The 20,410-nt window shown below is 46.7% G+C and overlaps 1 protein-coding gene across 7 annotated transcripts in view; it reads right to left on the bottom strand.

Annotated features, from left to right (window-relative positions):
* Nucleotides 1-5,276: 5,276 nt before the first annotated feature.
* PXYLP1 (2-phosphoxylose phosphatase 1) overlaps nt 5,277-20,410 on the bottom strand; it is a 70,486-nt gene continuing 55,352 nt past the window's right edge. For all 7 annotated transcript variants that reach the window (XM_027585358.2, XM_027585359.2, XM_035729157.1 and 4 more), the window contains 2 exons: nt 12,028-12,167; nt 5,277-7,593 (listed from right to left, as the gene is read on the bottom strand). In XM_027585358.2, the coding sequence (XP_027441159.2) occupies nt 6,653-7,593; nt 12,028-12,167 (1,081 nt within the window). In that variant the 3' untranslated portion in view covers nt 5,277-6,652. The remainder of the gene's footprint in view (nt 7,594-12,027; nt 12,168-20,410) is intronic.

Genomic DNA, 20,410 nt, shown 5'->3' with positions numbered 1-20,410 from the left:
GAACCGTTCGGATGTGTCTCATGTTTCTCAGGCAGGCCTGGCTAGAGCAACCAGTCACCATATCAGCTCCGTATGCACCTTCCCTGCAGATTTCCCTCTCCCCACCTTGTCCCCTTCCCTGTCCTTCGCTTCTGCTCCTTGGGACCACATTCCCTACTAAACATCTACACTTAAGGTTTTTTCCTCAGGCTGCTTGCAGAACCCAGGCTAATACAACCCACTGTAAAGTGATCCTACTTTCTTGGAAATGCGGCATGAGAAAAAAGTGGGAAGAGGAGCACCTGGGTGGCTCAGTTGTTAAGCGTCTGCCTTCGGCTCAGGTCATGATCCCAGGAGCCTCGCATCGGGCTCCCTGCTCAGCGGGGAGTCTGCCCCTCCCCTTGCTCGTGCTCTCTCTAATAAGTAAATTAATAAAATCTTTAAAAAAAAAAATGGGAAGAGAAAGGGCAGGCGCTAGAAACATGAATGTCTGTAGCAGAGATCATTCCCTGGACTAGGGTCCACTCAGCTATACCCCTGGTTTCAGGTTCCACTAATTCACTCATATGAGGGTAGTGGAACGAGGGGGCAGAGGACAAGGTGTGCCAAGGGAGCTGGAAGAGCTCTGTAGTCTAGGATGACCCGTGTTCCAGCCCTGGATCTGCCGCTTCCTACTGACTGTGGGATCCTGGGCCGATGTCTACCTCTGAGCCTCAGTCTCCTTACCTACACAGTGAAGATAAGAAATGCTTAACACATCTTGTGAGACATAAAGGCTATGTCAGTTGAGTGCTTAGTCCAGTGCCCCACCCCTGGTGTGTGTTCAGTAAATGGGAAATCTTGGTATAACAGCTTTCTGTAATCAGCTTTGGGCTGTTCAGGATCAAGTTTCTCCTATTGCTTCTTGTGTGCTAACTTATCTTCCACAATAAAATAAACCCCTCAAAGGCAGTTATAGAAATTTGTGATCAATAGATATGTTATCCCTTTCAAGTAACTGACTCTAGTTTTTCTGCCCAGACTCACAGAGGCCTCAGGCCTAGGATTTGCTTGCCCTCTGCTGCAAGTTGGTTCCCAGGAGCAGACTCAAGACAGGGATGCATGCGGGAAGTGTACTGGGGAATGTTCTTGGGGCCAATGCTGTGGAGGAAGGGAAGGCAGCAGGAGAGGCACAAGTGGGCTGAGATGTAGTCAGGAGGCCTCAGCTGACCCTGTGGGGAACACTGACGCTGAGATGGCCCTTCAGGTTTCTCCCCGGGGTTTTCAATCCCTGCCCTTGCCTCGACATTGGATGTGGCCATCCTGGGAAGGAGGCAACGCCACCTTGCGCATACACCCAGCCACTGGGGAGAGAGTCCTGAAGCAGGGGTTTGCGTGGGGCAGCACCCACCACTTCAGTCCCAGTGGTGGCTTTGGGGGATGTGGTAGCTGCTGCGAGTCCTCTACCCAGGATCCACTCCTTCTTTTTCCTTGTTAAGAGGTGCCTGATTGGAGACAGCAAGATGCCCAACAAAAATACTCACTTTTCGAGATTCCTTTGCAATGGAGGTGGGCCAAGGGACCCTGTTCTGGCCAGTAAGATGTAAACAGCAGTCTGGGTTCCCGATGACATGGTAGGGCCACTAGAGAAAATGAAAGGCTTTGTTTGCTTAACCACTGTACTCAGGTTTCTGTTGCATGTAACCCAATAGTCCTAAATAGTTAGGAGAGGCACCATCACATCCTGCTTAAGAACATGGTCCTTCAAGTTAAATGGACAGTAGCTTGGAGTCCCACCTCCACTGCACGCCAGCTAGCTATGGGAGACCTCAGATGAGTCACTCCATCAGACTTAGCTGTCTCTCGAAAGTGGGAATGGTGGTACTACCTAAGACGTGTCTCATGTCACACTGGGGTAACCAGCTTGTCCCAGCGTGCCTGGAACTTGCTCAGTTTTAGCAAGGGGATTCCCGCATCCTGGGAAACTCATCAGTCCCAGGCAAACCGGGACAGCTATCCTCCCTGTTAAAACACATCCCCAAACTACCCTATCTCCTTTACAGATACAAGCCTGCAGGCTGAAGGCTAAAATGAAGGCTAAAAATGATGTTTGCCACTATCCCCTAATGGCTCAGTATAATATAGCATCACAGCCAAGATTAGTTTTACATTATATAATAGTTTTTTCTTAACAAAAACGGCAACCACAGATGGTCAGAGGCACAGTTGGAATAGTCTCCTGTTCATTTAGATTTAAATTTATAACAGTTGTAACCCCACTACGTTTTAGTACTCACTGATATTCACCAGCAAATATGGTATATTGTAGGGCTATTGGGAGGATTAAATTAGTCTAGGAAAAGCCTTTTCTGTGGTGTGTTACACAGCACACACACTGTAAAGTTCACATACGCTTGGGTTAGACTCTAGGCTTTGACTCTTCCTTTGGAAAAGTCACTTCATCCCCTGCCCCCAACCCCCAATCCAGCCTCTTTCCTCTTTTGTATTAGGGGTAATAGGAACTTCTTGAGAGGGTTGTTTGATTGATAAAGAAATGCTTGTGGGGCTCCTCAAGGGAAGCATGAGCCCACAATGGCCTCAGGCCACCCCTTGCTGAGGGGTTCTGCAGCTCTGGGAGGAGCCCAGCGGACCCTTCAGGAACACCTGCTCCTTGTCAAGGCCAGGCTCAGCTGGCAGATGGGCTTCAGGGGCCAGGAAAGCCTGACCAGACCCTCGGAATTCAGCTGGTTCCTCTTAAGCAGAAGCTATTATTATTCATGAGATGGCCACAGGGCAGGCACTATACAGGGGTACAAGCCCAACATTTAGTTCAGTGGCCTTGAGCAATGAGAGCTAACTGGTGCCCAGGCTGGAACTCTGGCCACCATCCAAGCCAGAACTGCAATGTAAACCCTGGCTGTTCTCTCTGGGCTACACCCACGCTAGCTGGGCTGCTTAATCTTTTCAGAAGGCTTCCTGAAGATTCACAGAAATGGAAGCATGCATCGCCGCCTCTCCAGTATGAGTCTAGGGGTCCTAGAGAAAGGAATCACTTTTTCTTTCCAAAGCCTAATTCTGCTATAGTTTCGAAGACCCTCCAATAGGCTTAATAGCAGTATTAAGTTCTTCAATTCTGTTTATAAATGAAAGTGGAGAATACTCTAGTATATTAATAAATATCTGTAGCTATATTGAAAAAAGGGTTAACTACTCAGTTGGGCAGAAAATTAACACATACAACTGCTGGCTTCTGCTTGTTCTGTGTACCTCAAAAGCCTATGGCCCCATTTTAGTACCTTGGTTTTAAGTTTCAATCTCGTTCATTTTTTTTAAAAGCTTTATTTATTTGAAAGAGTCTTTTTTTTTTTTAAGATTTTATTTATTTATCTGACAGAGAGAGACAGTGAGAGCAGGAACACAAGCAGGGGGAGTGGGAGAGGGAGAAGCAGGCTTCCCACGGAGCAGGGAGCCCGATGTGGGACTCAATCCCAGGACTCTGGGATCATGACCTGAGCCGAAGGCAGACGCTTAATGACTGAGCCACCCAGGTGCTGAGAGAGAGAGAGAGAGAGAGAGAGAGAGAGAGAGAGAGAGAGAGAGAGAGAGAGAGTCTTAAGCAGACTCCATCCTAACCTCAGAGCCTGACACCGGGCTGGATCTCAAGATCCTAAGATCATGCATGACCTGAGCCAAAACCAAGAGCCGGATGCTTAACCGGCTGCACCACCCAAGTGCCATTGTTTTTTTTGTTTTTTGTTTTTTAATTTGACAGAGAGCGAGAGCGCCAGAGCACAAGCAGGGGGAGTGGCAGGCAGAGGGAGAGGGAGAAGCAGGCTCCCTGCTGAGCAGAGAGCCCAACACAGGGCTCAGTGACAGGATCAGGACCTGAGCCAAAGGCAGACGCTTAGCTGACTGAGCCACCCAGGCGCCCCCAGGTACCATTTTAATGATATTTTAAAAACTTGTGTTACGTATATCGTTAAATATCATGCACTGTCTATAAAAAGAGCTAGCTAGCTACCTACCTACCTATCATCTATCTCAATGTGGAAATATCTCCAAGACATACTGTTAGGGGAAGCAAGTTAATGAGAAATATGTTTAAGACATACTGTTAAAGGAAACAAAATAATAAAATATATTTTAAGGGAAGCAAGTCACAGAACAATATATATAAAGTGATCTTATTGCTATTTACAAATTACTTATAGTTCTACATCTGCATGGAAAATTTCTGGAAGAATATCTGTCAAACAGCTCACAGTGTTCTCTTTGGAGGTGAGACTAGAGGGGAACTTCACTTTTGAAGTTTTCAGTGTAGATTGTTTTCCAGTGTGCATGTATTAATTTTAATCATAAAAACAAGACAGCTGAATGTGCACATGTATACACCCACACCTGCCATGAACTAAGTCATTAAGACCATTGTCCAGAGTAAATGCATTACATCCAAGAACTAAATGCATTAATCTCGGCTCAGTGCTCAGTGTTTGTTTATGGAGCGAGATGTCTCAGAACTTGATACTGAGGAAGATTTATTAATGATGTGCATACCTGATGTCTTGGGAGGCAAAAGCTTTAGCTATGCTTTTCATGTTGGCTCTTATCCAAAATATTTACCTTTACAAACAGATTTCAGTTTCAAACTGATTTTTTTTAAAGATTTATTTATTTGAGAGAGCCAGAGCGAGTGCCCCACACCAGAGCAGGGGGGAGGGGCAGGGGGAGAGGGTGGGGGAGAGACTCTCAAGCAAACTCCCTGCTGATCCCAGAGCCTAAGCGTGACATGGCGAGGCTCGATCTCACAACCCTGAGATCATGACCTGAGCCAAAATCAAGAGTCAGATGCTTAACCGACTGAGCCACCCAGGTGCCCCTGAAACTGATTTTTTAAAATATCTTCTGATCCACTTTTAGTTTTAAGTCTTCAAGCTGTGTTTAGCAGTTCTAAATCAGATATACTGTGAGTGGGAGCAAAAAACAACTGATTAGGCTTTAAATACTCAAGAGACAACACGTGATTTTCAGCAATCAAAGAAGCAATTAAGACAGATTTTAAACCAGTCCAAGGCCACTAGCTGTGCACGTCCCCCCAGCCCCCGGAGCCCAAATGCTGCTGTCAGAGCAGCAAGCCCTGGCCCCTCCAGGCCCAGCACTGCCTGGCCTCCCTTTTCCACAAATAACTGGGAGTTTTCTAATTTAAACGTTTTTACTTCCATCAAAAAAAAAAAAAGAAAAGAAAAAAGATAAATGTCTAAAATATTGGAACTTACTTGAAAAGAACTAGAGTGACTTGTATGTACAAACCATGACTTGTATGTATGACTATTCTTCAAAAATTTATTTATAGAAACAGACGTATCCAAAGGCAACATTAGACAAAAACAAAGAGAAAAGTTTGGAATGCCAATAACACTGGGGATTCTCACTTGCACTTTACATTTCTTCACATGGAACTAGCACCATTGTAGTTCAGAAACCACAGATTTAATTACAATTGCTTCTAATATATAAAATATCTTATAAAGATTATTCAACTATCTAGTAACAAAGTTCTTCGAAAAACGTATTTAAAAATCAATTAGAATTTACCATTTGAAATTGATGAAAACGGTTTAAAAAATTGATCCAATTCTACGGCTTGTCAAAGGGAATGAGCCATAATTAGTTTTATTGGAAGAAAGTGCCTGAATTCAGCTTCTGGCTTCCTTCTAACCACCAAGCAGGTACGGTAAATCGAATATTACCTACGAATAAGAGCACATCTAAAACCGGTCTTAGAAAATATCTTCCTGGACTACAAAAATACTAAATGGAATACAAAAATTTCAGCCTATACAGCAAATAGACTACAGCAGACAAAAATTTTAAACATACTTAAAACTATCTTCTACCATAATCATTATGAACATCAAGTATTATCCTAATGATTTTTCTGTGATTCATTCTGATTTGATGTTTATGTCCCCTCAATTTTTGTTATATAACACCAGCGACAGACCAAAATCGGTGTTTCTCGCAGAAGTTCCTGGAGGCACCACTGAATAATTCTTTGTATTCAACTGGTTCTCAAAGTGCTGAAAGTGCAAATGTAGTAGAGCCTGGGTTTTTGAGATTGGGGGTCAGCAACCCTGGGCCGAGAACATAGCCACACATTCATTTGTTCACATGTTGTCTACGGTTGCTTTCATGCCACATGACTGTATGTGGCCTCTGGGTCCCCAGAGTCTAAAACCTTTACTATATGGCCCCGTACAGAAAAAATATGCCAACCCCTGTTTTAGATAAATCACTTCAGGAAATGTTTTGCTGAACGGGGACAAGGCAATATGTTCCCATTTGAAGAAAATTTTGGCTGAGGTTTGCTGGTTCCGTCATATAGTCAGATCGAAATAATACACATGTGGATTGGCAACTCTGGGTATGGAAATATTCTTCTGGCATCGTAAGCAAGGTCGGGCTATGATGGAAGTACCTTCCTCTCTCTGTGAACTGGCTGTGACTCACGTACCCGATTATAACAGTGTGCTTCCTGTGCTTCCTGTTCAACCCAACCATCTACGTGGCTCCAACATGATTTCTAGCCTTTATAAATCAAAAATCTTACACCCTTGGCAATGGATAGAACTAGAAGCGCACCCTTCCCATCCGTCTGTATTGGCATAGATTCTATCAGCACCGCACTGCCTTCCTTTTAGAATCCCTCCCTGTGACATGCATCATAATAATTAGTACTACCGCTACTCCCCAGGGCCACAAACATGTCCCTTTTGACAAATCGGACGAAGTTTTCGAGGGGGCACATAGGCTTGGAAGAATGCTTGCGGTGGTCCTGGCAAAAAGAGGTGTGGAATGTGACATCGACACCATTATAAAGAATCCGGACAGAATGCTCACTGGGCTTTTCTCTGTCTTGCCAGAGCTCCAAGATCAACCTGGCTGCAAACCTTGGGAATCTGGCTTCCATAAGGCCCAAGGCACTGAGAACTGGCGACAGAGTGACATCGTGAGCAGAGTAGAGGGCAAAGACCTCCTCTCTCCTGCCCTCTGCGGCGCGCTGCATCCGGCTGACGGTCTGGTTGAGGATGGGATGGGCGCCCAGGAGCGCATAGCCCAGATAAAGCTTCTTCTCCCGCCTCTCTCTCTCGTCCTCTATCTGATGCGTCTTGATCACCTTGAAGTGCTCCATGTCAATACAGCCATTCCTAGTGCACGGGAAGCTGACGTTGTGGCAGAAGCGGCAGAGCATGGAGTCTATGGGGTTGGCAGCTCGAAGCTGCTTGGTGGGGACGTCCACGATCCTGGCCATGTCCTCGTAGGTCCTCTCCAGCTGGCTGTTTTTCAAACGTAAGAGGTACTGCCGACGCTGCTCCTTTTCCAGATACTGGTTTCTCACGGGGCAAAAGCAGTTTCCGGAGCAGAAGAGAGCGCTTGGCTGGTGCCTAAAATGAATCTTCTTCCAGTCAAAATCGGGGAGAAAGCCATAAAGCAAGGCCAGCCCACTTTGTAGGGTCCGGCTTTTCCCAGTGGTCTCCAAGTAAAGCTGGTCTGTGGACCAGTCACTCGGCAGGAGTTTGTGTTTCTTTAGATAGATGTCCCTCAGCAGCTGGCCATTCTGCAAATGCTGCACGACTCCTGAAACACAGGGACACAAACCGTCCTCACTACCAGCTCAGCAAAAGGGGGAGCAAAGGGAGGCCGAATCAGTGGCCAACTCTGCAGTGCTTTCGACCAGCGATGAGAATATAATAAACAAAACCATTCCCCAGCGTGTGGAAGCTACAAGAATGGGTTTGCAGGAACTCATGAGGGGAGCCCCTTGGGCTTATCCATGAAGGGATGAGCAGAAGAGGGGAGCACCAGGACCATCTGCTCAATCCCTCCCTTCCCTGGGAGGGGGCATTGTGACTGGTGGGCCGAGGAGGGCAGTGCTCGAGCCTCCTGGCAGGTGTCAAGGCTGTAATTGGCGTGGGCTTAAGGAGAACTTTCTCCCTCCTGCCCTGGGACACAGCATTCTTTAGTGTGCAGGGAGGGACCATGGAAATCAGTCAGGTAAAGAGAAAAAGGTGCTGCTGGCTGCTTAGTCCCCTCACTGGTGGGAGGTTCTCTCCTCCTCATTCTCCCTACTCTGCCAAATGAAGGCTCCCCGCCAACCTTCTAGGTACATTCCGCCTAATCCTCCTGGACATTACTGGCTCATCAAGGACATTCTGTCTGCAGAGATATGGAATGATCTCTCAGACACCCAGATAGAATATTTGAAAAAACAAGCCAAGTGCAGAACAGTACATTTATTATACTCCTTTTAAATAAAAATGAGGGAAAAATAAGAATGTGTATTTGCAGTTGTTTGTGTTTTGCATAAAGAAACTTTGGAAAGATGCATAAGAAACCAACAGCAATGGTTACCTGAGGAGATGGGGGCACAGAAATGGGGCAAATGGAACATGGATAAAAACAAGAATTTTAAATTTACCTGTCAACTAAAAGCTTAAAAAGTTTTAGTTTTGAACTACCACAGTACGGTAACAAATTATCTTGGAAAAAAAAAAGAAAGAAAGAAAAGCAAAGCCTTATCTTCAAGCAGAAGACAATCCAAGATGAAAGCAAGCTCACCCACCAGGCAACAGGATGGAGGGGGATGGAATCTCAGTAACAGATCTGAATTCTCTGAGGGTCAACCACACTCAGGCCCGACCAGTTCATGACCAATGTCGCTTATTCAGATGCACAAACGGTGTGAAAACCTGAGACAACTCGAGGCTGCGATGCATGAGACAGAGGGCACTGCACTGGCCCAGGAAGGGGGAACGGCTCAGGAAAACATCACGGAGGACGTCTGCGTCCCCTTCTGAAGGAAAAATATTGGCAGCAGAACTCCCTCAGAGATCTGGGCTGACACAGGTCTTAGGCATTTCCAGAATGGTTTGCAAAAAGAGGCAAACCATGATGACAAACATTAAGAATCTGTGTCTGGCCCCAGTTCACCTCTGGGCCTGCCTTATATTCCTAGGCTGCATCTATTAGGGTTGAGGGCTTCCCGTGTGCCAGACCTTTCTCCTTTCATCCTCACAAAACCCCGATAAGGTAGGCATGTTATTATTATTCCCTTTTTTCTTTATTTTATAGCTGAGGAAACTGAGGCCCTGAGCCAATCACTGTTAAGAGTGGCAGAGGTGGCTGGCACTGCAGCCCCTATCTGGGCCCAACCTTGCCCTCCTAGTCCCTGCTTGTAGCACTTCCTCCCTGTCTCTTCAGGCAGACATACTAAGTTCTAGCCAGTTGGGGCCTCTTAGCCTCTCCAAACACAGCCCTTATCTTCATGACCTTGGTCATGCCCTTCCCCTTTCCCAGCCTAGAGAAATCCTCATCCAGTGCCTGGCTCCAATACTGCAGGCTCTGTAGTCTTCCTTCTTCCTCCTCCAGGGCAGACCAAGAATTCCTTCCTTTTCCCGTTCCACTGGATCTCCAGGACTTGAGCTGCGATCGCGGAGCATCCCGCAGCAGCTGCATGCTCCTTTAGGACAAGGCGGGGAGCATCTATTCATCCAGCCACTCCCCGCCCCACCTACACTCAGCAGCTGCCAAAGCATCTTGAATAGAGTAGGCACTAATGATGGGTCTTATATAGTTACTGTGGGGTGCCAAAAGTGTTTCAGTTAGAAATGGTTATTCTAACAGCTATGCATTTTTAATGAAATTTAAAATAGAAGATAAAAGTGAGCATTAAAAGAAAATTAGGGAACAGGAGCAAACAGTACCGTGAAAATGATTTCTCGAGTAATGCTGATTTAGAAAACGATGTAGATAATAGAACAACTGAGGAGAAAGGTAGGCATGAATGAGTGTCTCTAAGTGTGTGAGGGACAGCTCCCCCAACCTTTTCTCGGGGAACAGCCCCTGGATCCAGAGGCTGGGCAGGCCCCCCCTGCTCAGTGCACAGTCACTCTGACCTCCGAGCTGGCTGATGGACACTGACCCTGAAGGACCCCATCAGATTTTCTCTCTCTTACTCTCTCAAGATTTTGGACTTGCAGTTCATCTCTAGGTGTGGCCAGGACTGTCCCTCTTTGGACAGACACGGAGCAAAACCACAGAGGCTGGGACAGATTTCTTATTCCTGGTTCCAGTTTCTGGAGGCCTGGTCATATTCCTGCCCTCAGGGTCTGGAGTCACCCTGAATCCATACAATAAATATCCCTCTTCTGCTGGGGTTGGTTTCAGTTACTTGCAACCAGAGGGTCTAACCAATGGTTCTCAGCAAGCCTGGCTCTGCTCTCAGGGAGGGTTTGGGGGGTTGAGTTGTCATAATATACGGGGAGGAACATTCTGGACACCTACTGGGTGGGGGCCACGGAGCTAGACAGTCTCCCCAAGGAACTGTTCTCTGACCCACATAACTTTTGAATGTATCACAAGATATTACCATGTGTGAAAATCCTGTTTAAATACTTTAGCCTAGAGCCTGTTTCTTTGTATCATAAATACAAAACCATTTTTGCATACCATTAACATCCACTGATTTTTCCAGAAATGCAAGAGAAATTAAGGGACATCTGTATTTTATTTTGGTCAGAACTTGTTAAAAAAATCATGTCCCAAAATGTGGCGTTAGAGTTCCCAATATAATATCCCTCGGTCTGCCAATCTACATTTAAGTGTAAACAACCAACTATGTCATTCTGTTTCCTAGTGAGGGGTGAGGGTGTGCTCAGGCTTTTATACTGAGACACATAGCATTATCTAATAAATTCATTTCCTTTTGTTTCTCCTTTATATTGTGGTTACGGTGCCTGATATAACTGCTTTTCTTTACAATTTTGTATCTAGAAAGGTTATAATTATATTTGAATTTCACTTTAGGAGAGTGAAGGGAGCACCACAAAATATTTGTTACAAAAAGGGGATGCTTGATCTGGTCGGAGGCGAACTCCTGTTTTAAACCACGGCAAACCTTGAGCACATGGAACTAATTATCAAAAGCTTTTGACAAAACTCCTTATTCAAGGCTAGTCTTCCAGAGCCTTCAGCTTTGCCCACTCTGTCACTATCATTCTCCCCAATAATAATGGCTTCAAAAACATGGCAAAACTCCACAGGGCCAACCATAGGACAGAGACCTTCCTTCCATCAGAGCCGAGGTCCCACGGTACTTGTGGGATGAGGAAACAACATGGTCGATAGGTCCTCTCGATTCTTCCAAAAAGGCTAGTGACCACGCAAAGGTCCTTTGAGGTCCCAGACTGAAGTAGGAAGAAGCTAAAACCTACTGGGGGGGCTCCCAGTTCCTTCTCTTCCTAACAGAGGTAGCCCCCAGTTAACTTGCCAACCTGCCCTGACATCCAGGAACTGGCTGTGTAATGGTACATACAGGGCTGCAGAGGGAAAGGTGGGCTTCTGTGAGGGACACACTCAGCCAAACAAACTCTGTGCTCACTGGGGATCTGCCATATGTGTTTGCTCCTGAGATCTCGCACAGGAGAACTGATAGGTCATTTTCTTTGACGTTTCTAAGCACATGGGATTGGTTACATAAATTATGGCCCAGTAACAGTGGGGTAATATGGAGACACCAGAAATGATGCTGTTCATGAATACTGATAGGGAAAGATTATCACAATGTACCATTAAAGAATACTGATAGGGAAAGATTATCACAATGTACCATTAAAGAGTATGTTTAGTAAGATACTACTATGTGTGCATGTGTGCATGCACATTGACGAAAAAAGATGACTAGTTTCTTTCTTTCTTTTTTTAAGATGACTAATTTCTTTGGTGGATTGGGATTATGGGTATGTTCAACTTTTCTTCCTTTTGCTTGACTGCCTTTCCTAATTCTCTTCCATTGACATATACTGCTCTTGCACTAGGAAAAAGGGTTATTTTTAATTTTTTAGAAATCAGATGTTTACTTAAGATACCTTGGTTGACTCAGAGCTCCCCGAGGTGCCCGTCTTTAGTCATCCCTGTGAGCCCACAGCACCTTGCCCAGGAGTGTTTGCTTCAATGTATGCCACACAGAAGAGAGCGCAGGAGAAGGAGTGAGCCGATGGATGTCACACATACCTGTCTGCGTGAGCTCTCCCATCTCACACAGTGGGTGATTGGGGTAAAGAGGCAGGGAGTGTAAGGGGCTTTCGAAAGAGGCTCCGGATCCTTTTGACATGTGACTAACGAAAGCTTCCAGTTTAGGGTGATACGGTTTCCTAAAGAGACGACACAGAGAATTAGTGGTCACTATGCTCCAAAACGGTCCACAAGGGTTTCAACTTCAACCAGCAAAATCCCAGCTGTGTCACGCCCTGCTCACCCATAATAACAGGTTCTGGCTCCATCACTTTGATTTTTTTTTTTAAGGTTTTATTTATTTAGTTTGAGAGAGAGTGAGTGCGCAGGAGCAGGAGGAGGGACAGAGGGAGAGGAAGAAGGAGAGAAGCAGATCCCCGCTGAGTGCAGAGCCCGACACCGGGCTGGATCTCAGGACCCTGAGGTCATGACCTGAGCCAAAATCAAGAATCAGATGCTTAACTGACTGAGCCACCCAGGCGCTCTTGGCTCAATCACTTTTTTTTTTTTTAAATAAAGATTTTATTTATTTGTGAGAGAGAGAGAGAGAGAGAGACAGGGAGCGCACAAGGAGGGGGAGTGGCAGGCAGAGGGAAAAGCAGGCTCCCCGCAGAGCAGGGAGCCCAATGCAGGACTCGATCCCAGGACCCTGACATCATGACCTGAGGGGAAGGCAGATGCTTAACTAAATGAGCCACCCAGGCGTCCTGGCTCAATTACTTTGAAATTCCAGTATCATTACTGCTCGACCCCTGACGTTCCATGAGGCCAGCCTGGGCCCCCAACTTCTGCTTGAAGTATCCATCATTCCGGGCACTGTGGGAGTCAGCTTTGCCCTCCACCTCCCAGATCCCCAACCCGCACCCCTCCTTGTTTCCCTCCTCGGGAGTCTACCGGCTGCCACCAGACAGGCCCAGGCTGGGAGTCCTCCCTGATTTCTCCCTCCCCTGCTCCCACGCATGCCATCTGCTGCCCAATCCTGCAGATGTGCCGGTCCTCCTGGGGCTTCTCTGCCCCTCCCTCCTGCAGCCCTGCGGCCACTGCCTGGGTTCTGGCCCAGGCAGCTTTTGTCGGTAAGGCATGGGCTCCTCTTTGGCCTACCTGTGGCCTAATCTTAATTAGATTAGTAATAAATAAATATTTAATATTTATTAAATATTAATAAATATTTATTTATTAATAAATAATCCTTTATAATCCTTAATAAATAAATCCTAATCTGCACAGCCCCAGATCAACTTAAAAGCAAGGCCGGCTGTCCCGCTCCTGTACACTACCACCTTTCCCCAGTCCGTGCCCGGCCCCACCTCACTTAGAGGCTCAGGGCTCCCCACCCTCTCCAGTCTAATGCTGGGCTCTGGTCCCACATAACCCAGCGCCTTCTGTCTGCCCAACCACCTTGTTCTTTCATGCGTCCAAGACTTTCCATGCACCACCCCTTCCTCCTAGCAAACCTACCTCAGCCTTCACCTCAGGAATCCCTAACTGACCTCTGGGAAATCTCCTTTGAAGAAAACCACCTGATTAAGATAACCAAGATCTCTATAGCTCTCTACAATTCACTATGCATTTTGCATATACAAGTATCTTGTTTTATGTGGGGTGGTAATGAAGAGCTTAAAAAACATCTTTTTTTTTATAATACCTGACATTATTTATATTTCTGCCATGAAATACATGGGGGTAAATCAAGATTTAATTTATCTTTCTGGTTGCTAGTATACAATTTCCCTGAACTATGAAATGACCTACAAATATATACACATTTTCTCCAAATAATGAGATGACCTATGAATATACACACCTTTTCTTTGAATAATGAAATGGCCTATGAATGTACATACATTCTCCAGCTGAACGGAAGTGAACAGATAAGACGAGTTTCCAGCTAAGCTAAATCAGCATGAAAGGAAGCAGGGATTAATTGTTCTAATGGCAGACCTCTCCTGTCTGAAAGCCCAGTTAACTTAGGCTGCTGAAATGCTTTTATTATCTTTCAAAAATGTAAAGCTAAAAAAGAGCCCATCTTTAAAAAAAATGTCCTAAATTTAGAAAATGCTAATCCTGACACGGTATAGTGTAATCATCCTGGATTGCTGCAGGGCACTGTGTCTTTCCATAAAAACAGAGGGTATGTTATTATTCCTGAGGCTAAAACACAGAAATATTTGCAAACTGGGGAATAAGAGTTCCAGACTGACAATGAAGCTGCCGCTATGAATCCACATACACAAAGGCCATCCACCAACAGGAGTCAAATGTTCTGCTCCAGACCATTATTTTGGGTTGGTGATTTTTGAGGATCTGAGAAGGTTTTGCTGCCAATTTCAGGACTGAAATTTCACTACTGGAAGTGTTTGCTGAGCTATCCCAGCTTTTCAGGGCATCTGACTGCTTAATGATATGTTAATATCTAACTGTATACATGAGAACTTGTTTTTGGTCTGGAAAGATGGTGATTCATGGAAGAAAAACTTCACTTACAGAAGAGATAGCAAATGGCTGGATCTTTTTAACAAGACAAGGACCAGGTAACCTGAGTCCCTGGGCCTGTCCTGGATCTAAATGACCAGATCCTGCCTGCGGAGTGCATGGCCCCACCCCTGTAGCCAAGAGGGTACCGGGCATGTGGCAGATACTCCAAAACATGTGTGAATGAATTTTACTGGGAAGTACCCCATCCTTAGATGCTTTATGGAAAGTCCAGGCCTCCCATAATCTGTAGCAATGAATATGCCAAGTTCCTATACGGGTTTATTAAAATATTCAGATTCAATGGAAATACGAATGAAACTGCTAACTGTGATAAAGACTCTCTTTGAGTAAACTATAATTAGGCTCCTCTGAACCCTCTTTCCAACTAGGCCTCAACCTTTGGACTTCCATATTCTTTGGACTTAGGTCCATCTTTGTATCGCTCGGCTTTAGCAAAAATCCTGCTAAGCTGAGTTAGCCAGAATCTCCCGCTCTTGATATCTGATCAAATTCCTCATCTAAAAAAAAAACAACAAAACTTCCTCATCCCCCAGGTGGTATCTGTTCACCCTGCCTGCCTTCAGCAATCAACTCACCTCTGAGGTCTCCTCTTAGTCAGTTTCCATCCACTGACCTCCACCCTGCTCCTTGGCTATAAATTCCCACTGCCCATGTTGTATTTGGAATTGAGCCCGGTTCTACACTGAGATCTTTTTTCCCCTCCTGCATTAGTTCCTGAATACAATCTGTTTTTACTACTTAACAGTTGTACACTAAAATCTGTTCTCCTCTGGGGCGCCTGGGTGGCTTATTTGGTTAAGCATCTGACCCTTGATTTCGGCTCAGGTCATGATCTCAGGGTCATGAGATTGAGCCCCATGTTGGGTTGCATGCTCCGTGAGGAATCTGCTGGAGATTCTCTCTCTCCCTCTGCCCTTCCCCCCACTTGCGTGTACTTTCTCGCTCTCTCTCAAATAAATAAATAAATCTTAAAAACAAAACAAAACAAAAAAACTAGGGCGCCTGGGTGGCTCAGTTGCTTAAGCGACTGCCTTCGGCTCAGGTCATGATCCTGGAGTCCCGGGATCGAGTCCCACATTGGGCTCCCTGCTCAGCGGGGAGTCTGCTTCTCCCTCTGACCCTACCCCCTCTTGTGCTTCTCTCTCTCTCTCACTCTCTCTCAAATAAATAAAATAAAATCTTTAAAAAAAAATCTATTCTCCTCTTCTTGGGAAGTTGGTTAGATCCAGTTTCTGAGGTCCCAGTGGTTAGGTAGAGTCACATGGTATTCACTGACGGAACAGAAGGATGTATCCCACTACTGGGTTTAGGTTTTCAGATCATGGGGTGCCCCTTCACATTCTTTTCCTTCCCACTGGCCACTAGGTAGACATGGCAGCAATCCAGGTTCAGTCACGTAGACATCCCCAGGGCATGATGGGAGCCATGACCTGGAAGGGGACCTGGGGCCCTAAATGACCAAGTGGAGCCATGTCATATGACCTGGATCACTCATCTCAGACCTTCACACAAGGCGAAGATCAACTTGGTTATTTGAAGCAATGGATTCTTCAGTCTCTTTGTTACAAAAGGCTAGCCTTACTCTGACTAGCACAGAAATTATATTTGTCCTGATGAATTTTTCTTCAGGAAAAACTCATGTTATTGCAGCCTCATTGGAAATATGTTTTCCTACTAAAAATTGAAAGAATTAAAGGTGCTACTATCTTAAGGCTTCAAACTATTCACTTCCAGTATTCGTATTTACATTTTTGTATGCATTGTTTAATATCTCCCTGTGCCACAGAGCTTGACACAGAACCCCAAGGCTAATCTATACACCCATGAGAAAATTTATTGTTTTAGCTATAATCGGAGCAATTACTGAGTCTTGCACAGAACATTAAAACAGAGAAGAGATATAATACCAGTGATACTGTTATCAGAAAACACAATTCAAAAAAGCTTACATGGCTGGAAACTGGAAAGAGTTCATACCATAGATTTTTACAATTTATGCAACCGAATTTACTTTATATTATTAATGAAATAAAATTCTAAAAAGACCAGCTTAATATATTTTTCTCAGTCTTTGGCTTTCTGGACCTCTGTGCACTACCCGAGGTGATTAATTGCCCCTCATCTTTTCTTAAAACGTTCTCCTTTCTTAGCTCTCCTAACATCGCCTCCTGTTTGCAAAGTCATGGTCTCCTCCTGGGATCCTCCTTTCTCTCTGTGCTATGTTCTAGGTTGGTGTTTGCCAGGACTCTGTTTTTAGCCTTCCCTTGCTCCATAGGCTCTGTGATACCAGTCACCCCCAGGGCGTCAGCTGCCATTGACACGTGAACTCTCAAATGAACCTCCAACTCCCAGCAGGACAACATGCCAGAGCCCCACACTACACGCCTATACTACCTTCTAGAAATTATCACTTGAATGTCTGATGACAGCTCATGCTTAGCACTGAGACCTGTCCTCAAAACTTCCTTCCCCTTCCTCCCTTCTTCTGCACTTTCTATTCCGGGCAGGGGAACCACCACCAGCCAGACACCCAATCAGAAATCGGGGCATCATCCTCTGTCTCTGTCTCACCCCCATCCTACCTGTCAGCAGGTCCTAAAAACCCCACCTTGTGACCTCTCAGATCCAAGCCTTCTCTCCAAATCCACTGCCACTCCCTGAGTTTCGGCTCTATCATTTATTCATTGAACAAATATTTAATTGTGCTGCTCCCACGTGCCAAGTACCGTCTTAGGCACTTGGGGTACAGCAGCATTGAACACTGCCCTCAGGGAGCTTACATTCTAGCCTGGGGAAACAGACAACATACAATGAACACTAGAAAGTGTGTGTGTGTGTGTGTGTGTGTGTGCGCGCGAGCACGCACATGTGCGTATGTGTGCATGTTTGCACATTAGAAGGTAACAGATGCTATGAAGCATGGACTGGTTTCTAAAGAAGAGCAGGGAAAGGGGGACCTGGGAGACTTGGGTGGACGAAGTGCATGGTAATTTTAAGTGAAGCGTTCTGAGCAGTCTTACTGAGAAGGTGACATTTAAGCAAAGGCTTGAAGGAGGTGGGAGAGCCCGTGGGCCATAAAGCTGCTGGGGAATAGCTGTCTGCAGAGGACACAGTGGGAAGGAGAGCTAAGGGCAGTGTGGCTGAGGCGGAGTAAGTGAGGGAGAGAGCAGAGCCCCAGGGGAAGGCAAGGGCAGCACATGGGGAGGAGGGAGAGCACTGGAGGCCTTGTAGGTCAAGGATTTGGGCTGGGAGTGTCTGCAGGAAATCTTTCTTCTGGATCACTATCTCCACAGGAACGTAAACATCGCCTCCAGCCTCTAATCCACCCCCCCCCCCCCCCCCCCCCCCCCCCCCCCCCCCCGGCTCCGCATCATGGCAGCCAGAGATCTTCATAATTTCATCCCTCCACTTCCCAGCTCCTTCGCCACCTTCATGCCTGGCGTCCATACTCCTTGGCTGGGCATTCGAAGCATCCGATGACCTAGTCCCTCCCCGCCTCTCCACTCATGCTGCAGCCTGTGGCTGAGCTGTCCACCTCCCCCCACCTTTGCACAGGTAGGTTTCACCGCCCCAGGTGCCATTTATCATCAGCTGCCACCTGACATGTTCCTGCACACCCTTTAGGTCCCTTTGCCTTGGTGGCCTTCCCTACCCTGCCATCCCACCTCTCCCTCTGCCCCAGGCTGAGTCAGGCTGCCCTCTCATGGTTCATGCCCCCAAATATGGTTCCCAAACTACCTGCACTTCTACTTTTTCTAATTCTTCCACTTCTTCTCTGATACTGCTGCCACCACCATCAGTGCTGACCACCAGATCTGTCTCTCAGAGGGGAGTGGTCCCCCTGGGGGCAGGAACAGCCTTTCTTCTACAAATCTTTAGCAGCCGGATCTCCTCCTTCCCCCTCCCATCCAGCTACATACTGATCTTACTGTTCTCATACCTGTGCAGTTCTTCTGGCCCCAGGACCTTTGCACTTGCTGTTCCCTCTATCTGGAACACTGTTCCCCCAGATCTGCACAGGGCGGGCTCCTTCATTTTATTTAGGGGCCTGCCCACATGCCATCTCCTGGTACGTGGGCCAGTCACATGTCACAATACCTGACACATAACAGGTGTTTAAAAATAAAATGTATTGAATAAATACTAACTGAAGTGAATATTCTTTTCTTCCTTGGATGTAGAAAAGAGTATCTCATTCATATTCATGAATGCAAAAAAAAAAGCATCCAATAAACATTGCGTATCTATGGCTAATAACCTTATTGCTGGCTGAACACTGTCCTAGGAGAGTGAAAATTGCACCTCTGTCATGAGGCACAGGACATTCATGAAGAGGCAGCTTCCACTACAAAGACTTGGGAGAGCCACGGACCGTGTCCCCGTGAAGGGAAACATTGGGGCCGCCAACATGCACGGACATCAGCTCCTACGTTCTCAGCTCACTGCGAACCTGCCTGCTGGCCCAGATCTGCCCTCTCACTAGACTAGAGGAGCGGGCACATTCTAGGACCCACTGCCTTTAAGGGGCCATAAAAATTAATGATTCCTGAAGCTGAGCTAGTACCTGGGAAGGCAGCAGGCGCAGCTGGTGACCCAGACCCCACAGTCCCAGGGGACTCAGAAGCCCAAAGTGGGGTCATGTCGCTGGGAGTCCTGCTCACTCTAAGTGTGCATTTATAATGACAAGTCAACTTCATGTTTTTAAAGATGGATTAAATGAGAGTAATTAATTAAACATGCATACTCCTCCCTCTTTCCACCAAGGACTTCAAGCAGCTCCTAAAAATACAGAATGTGCAATAAAATAGAAGTACGTCAAAAGATCAAGGCCAGAGAAAATGAGGGCGGAGACAAGAGCAGCTGGTCCCCCTAGGAACTGCGCCTCTCAAATGGGAGCTCCAGAAATGGCCCTGTCAGGGGGTCCTGCCGTGGCTGTGACAGAATGATGGGCCCTGGGACCTGGCCTGGCCTCATGACCAGGACCTCGCAGAGGAGGAAGGAGGCCGGGCCCAGCAAGCCTGCAGGCCACTGCAGTAAATGAAATGCCATCGTGGTCCACCTCTCAGTATGACCAGCTCAGTGCTTCAGTCCATCCCCTTAGTTAGACTTCACAAGGCTGTGATCAGGGATGGACTACTGTCCCCACATTCCAGGACAGAGCGCTGAGGCTCACAAAGGTGAAGGGTTTTGCCCTCTATCAAAAAGGTTACAAAGGCCTCAGAGGATTCCACGGCAGAGGCTGTAATCTATCATGAGGCGCTGGATGGGCAATTATGACTCATGATTCTAAGGTCCTGAATTCACTCTGCAACCAACTAGTCCAACAACTATTTTATGCCAGGCTTTAGCTGGGCACCAGTGATAAAGGAGCAAGACCCAATGCCCTTGAGGAGCCAGCCAGTGGTGTGGGAAGGGCAGAGACCATCATGCTGGAAGATATGCTGCAAAGCACAGGGGAGGCCCTGCAGGCTGGTGGGCAGCCATGCCCAGTGGGCACCTTCTGTAGGAACAGCTAGAGTAACCTCCAGAGCCTCGAGGTGCTCAGGGACCCGACTGGTCTGGAGACACACCCCTGGTCTGAGCCGAGCCACTGAAATTCTCCCATCTGGGAGCAGAAGCCACGAGTCACCAGGGCTAAAGCATGGTATTGCCCACGGAGTCCTTGAGGCTGCCCCGAGTCTGGCCAACTGAGAGACCTCTTGGCCCATCCATTCCTGGGCAGTTCAAAGGGCAGATACCCACAGTCTATGCCGGTGGTGCAAAGCCACTTCGCTGAGCTGCCCTCCCTGCACCCTCTCCATGTCCTCCAGCCATCCCAGACACTCCAGACCATCCCCCGATCCAGACACCACAGGGTTAATACGCAGCCCGGCAAGTGGCCTCTAGC

This window comes from Zalophus californianus, chromosome 1, assembly GCF_009762305.2.
Source record: "Zalophus californianus isolate mZalCal1 chromosome 1, mZalCal1.pri.v2, whole genome shotgun sequence".
In the NCBI taxonomy this organism is placed as follows: domain Eukaryota; kingdom Metazoa; phylum Chordata; class Mammalia; order Carnivora; family Otariidae; genus Zalophus; species Zalophus californianus.
Note: the sequence above shows the minus strand (reverse complement) of the source record. Positions and strands in the feature narration are given on the sequence as shown.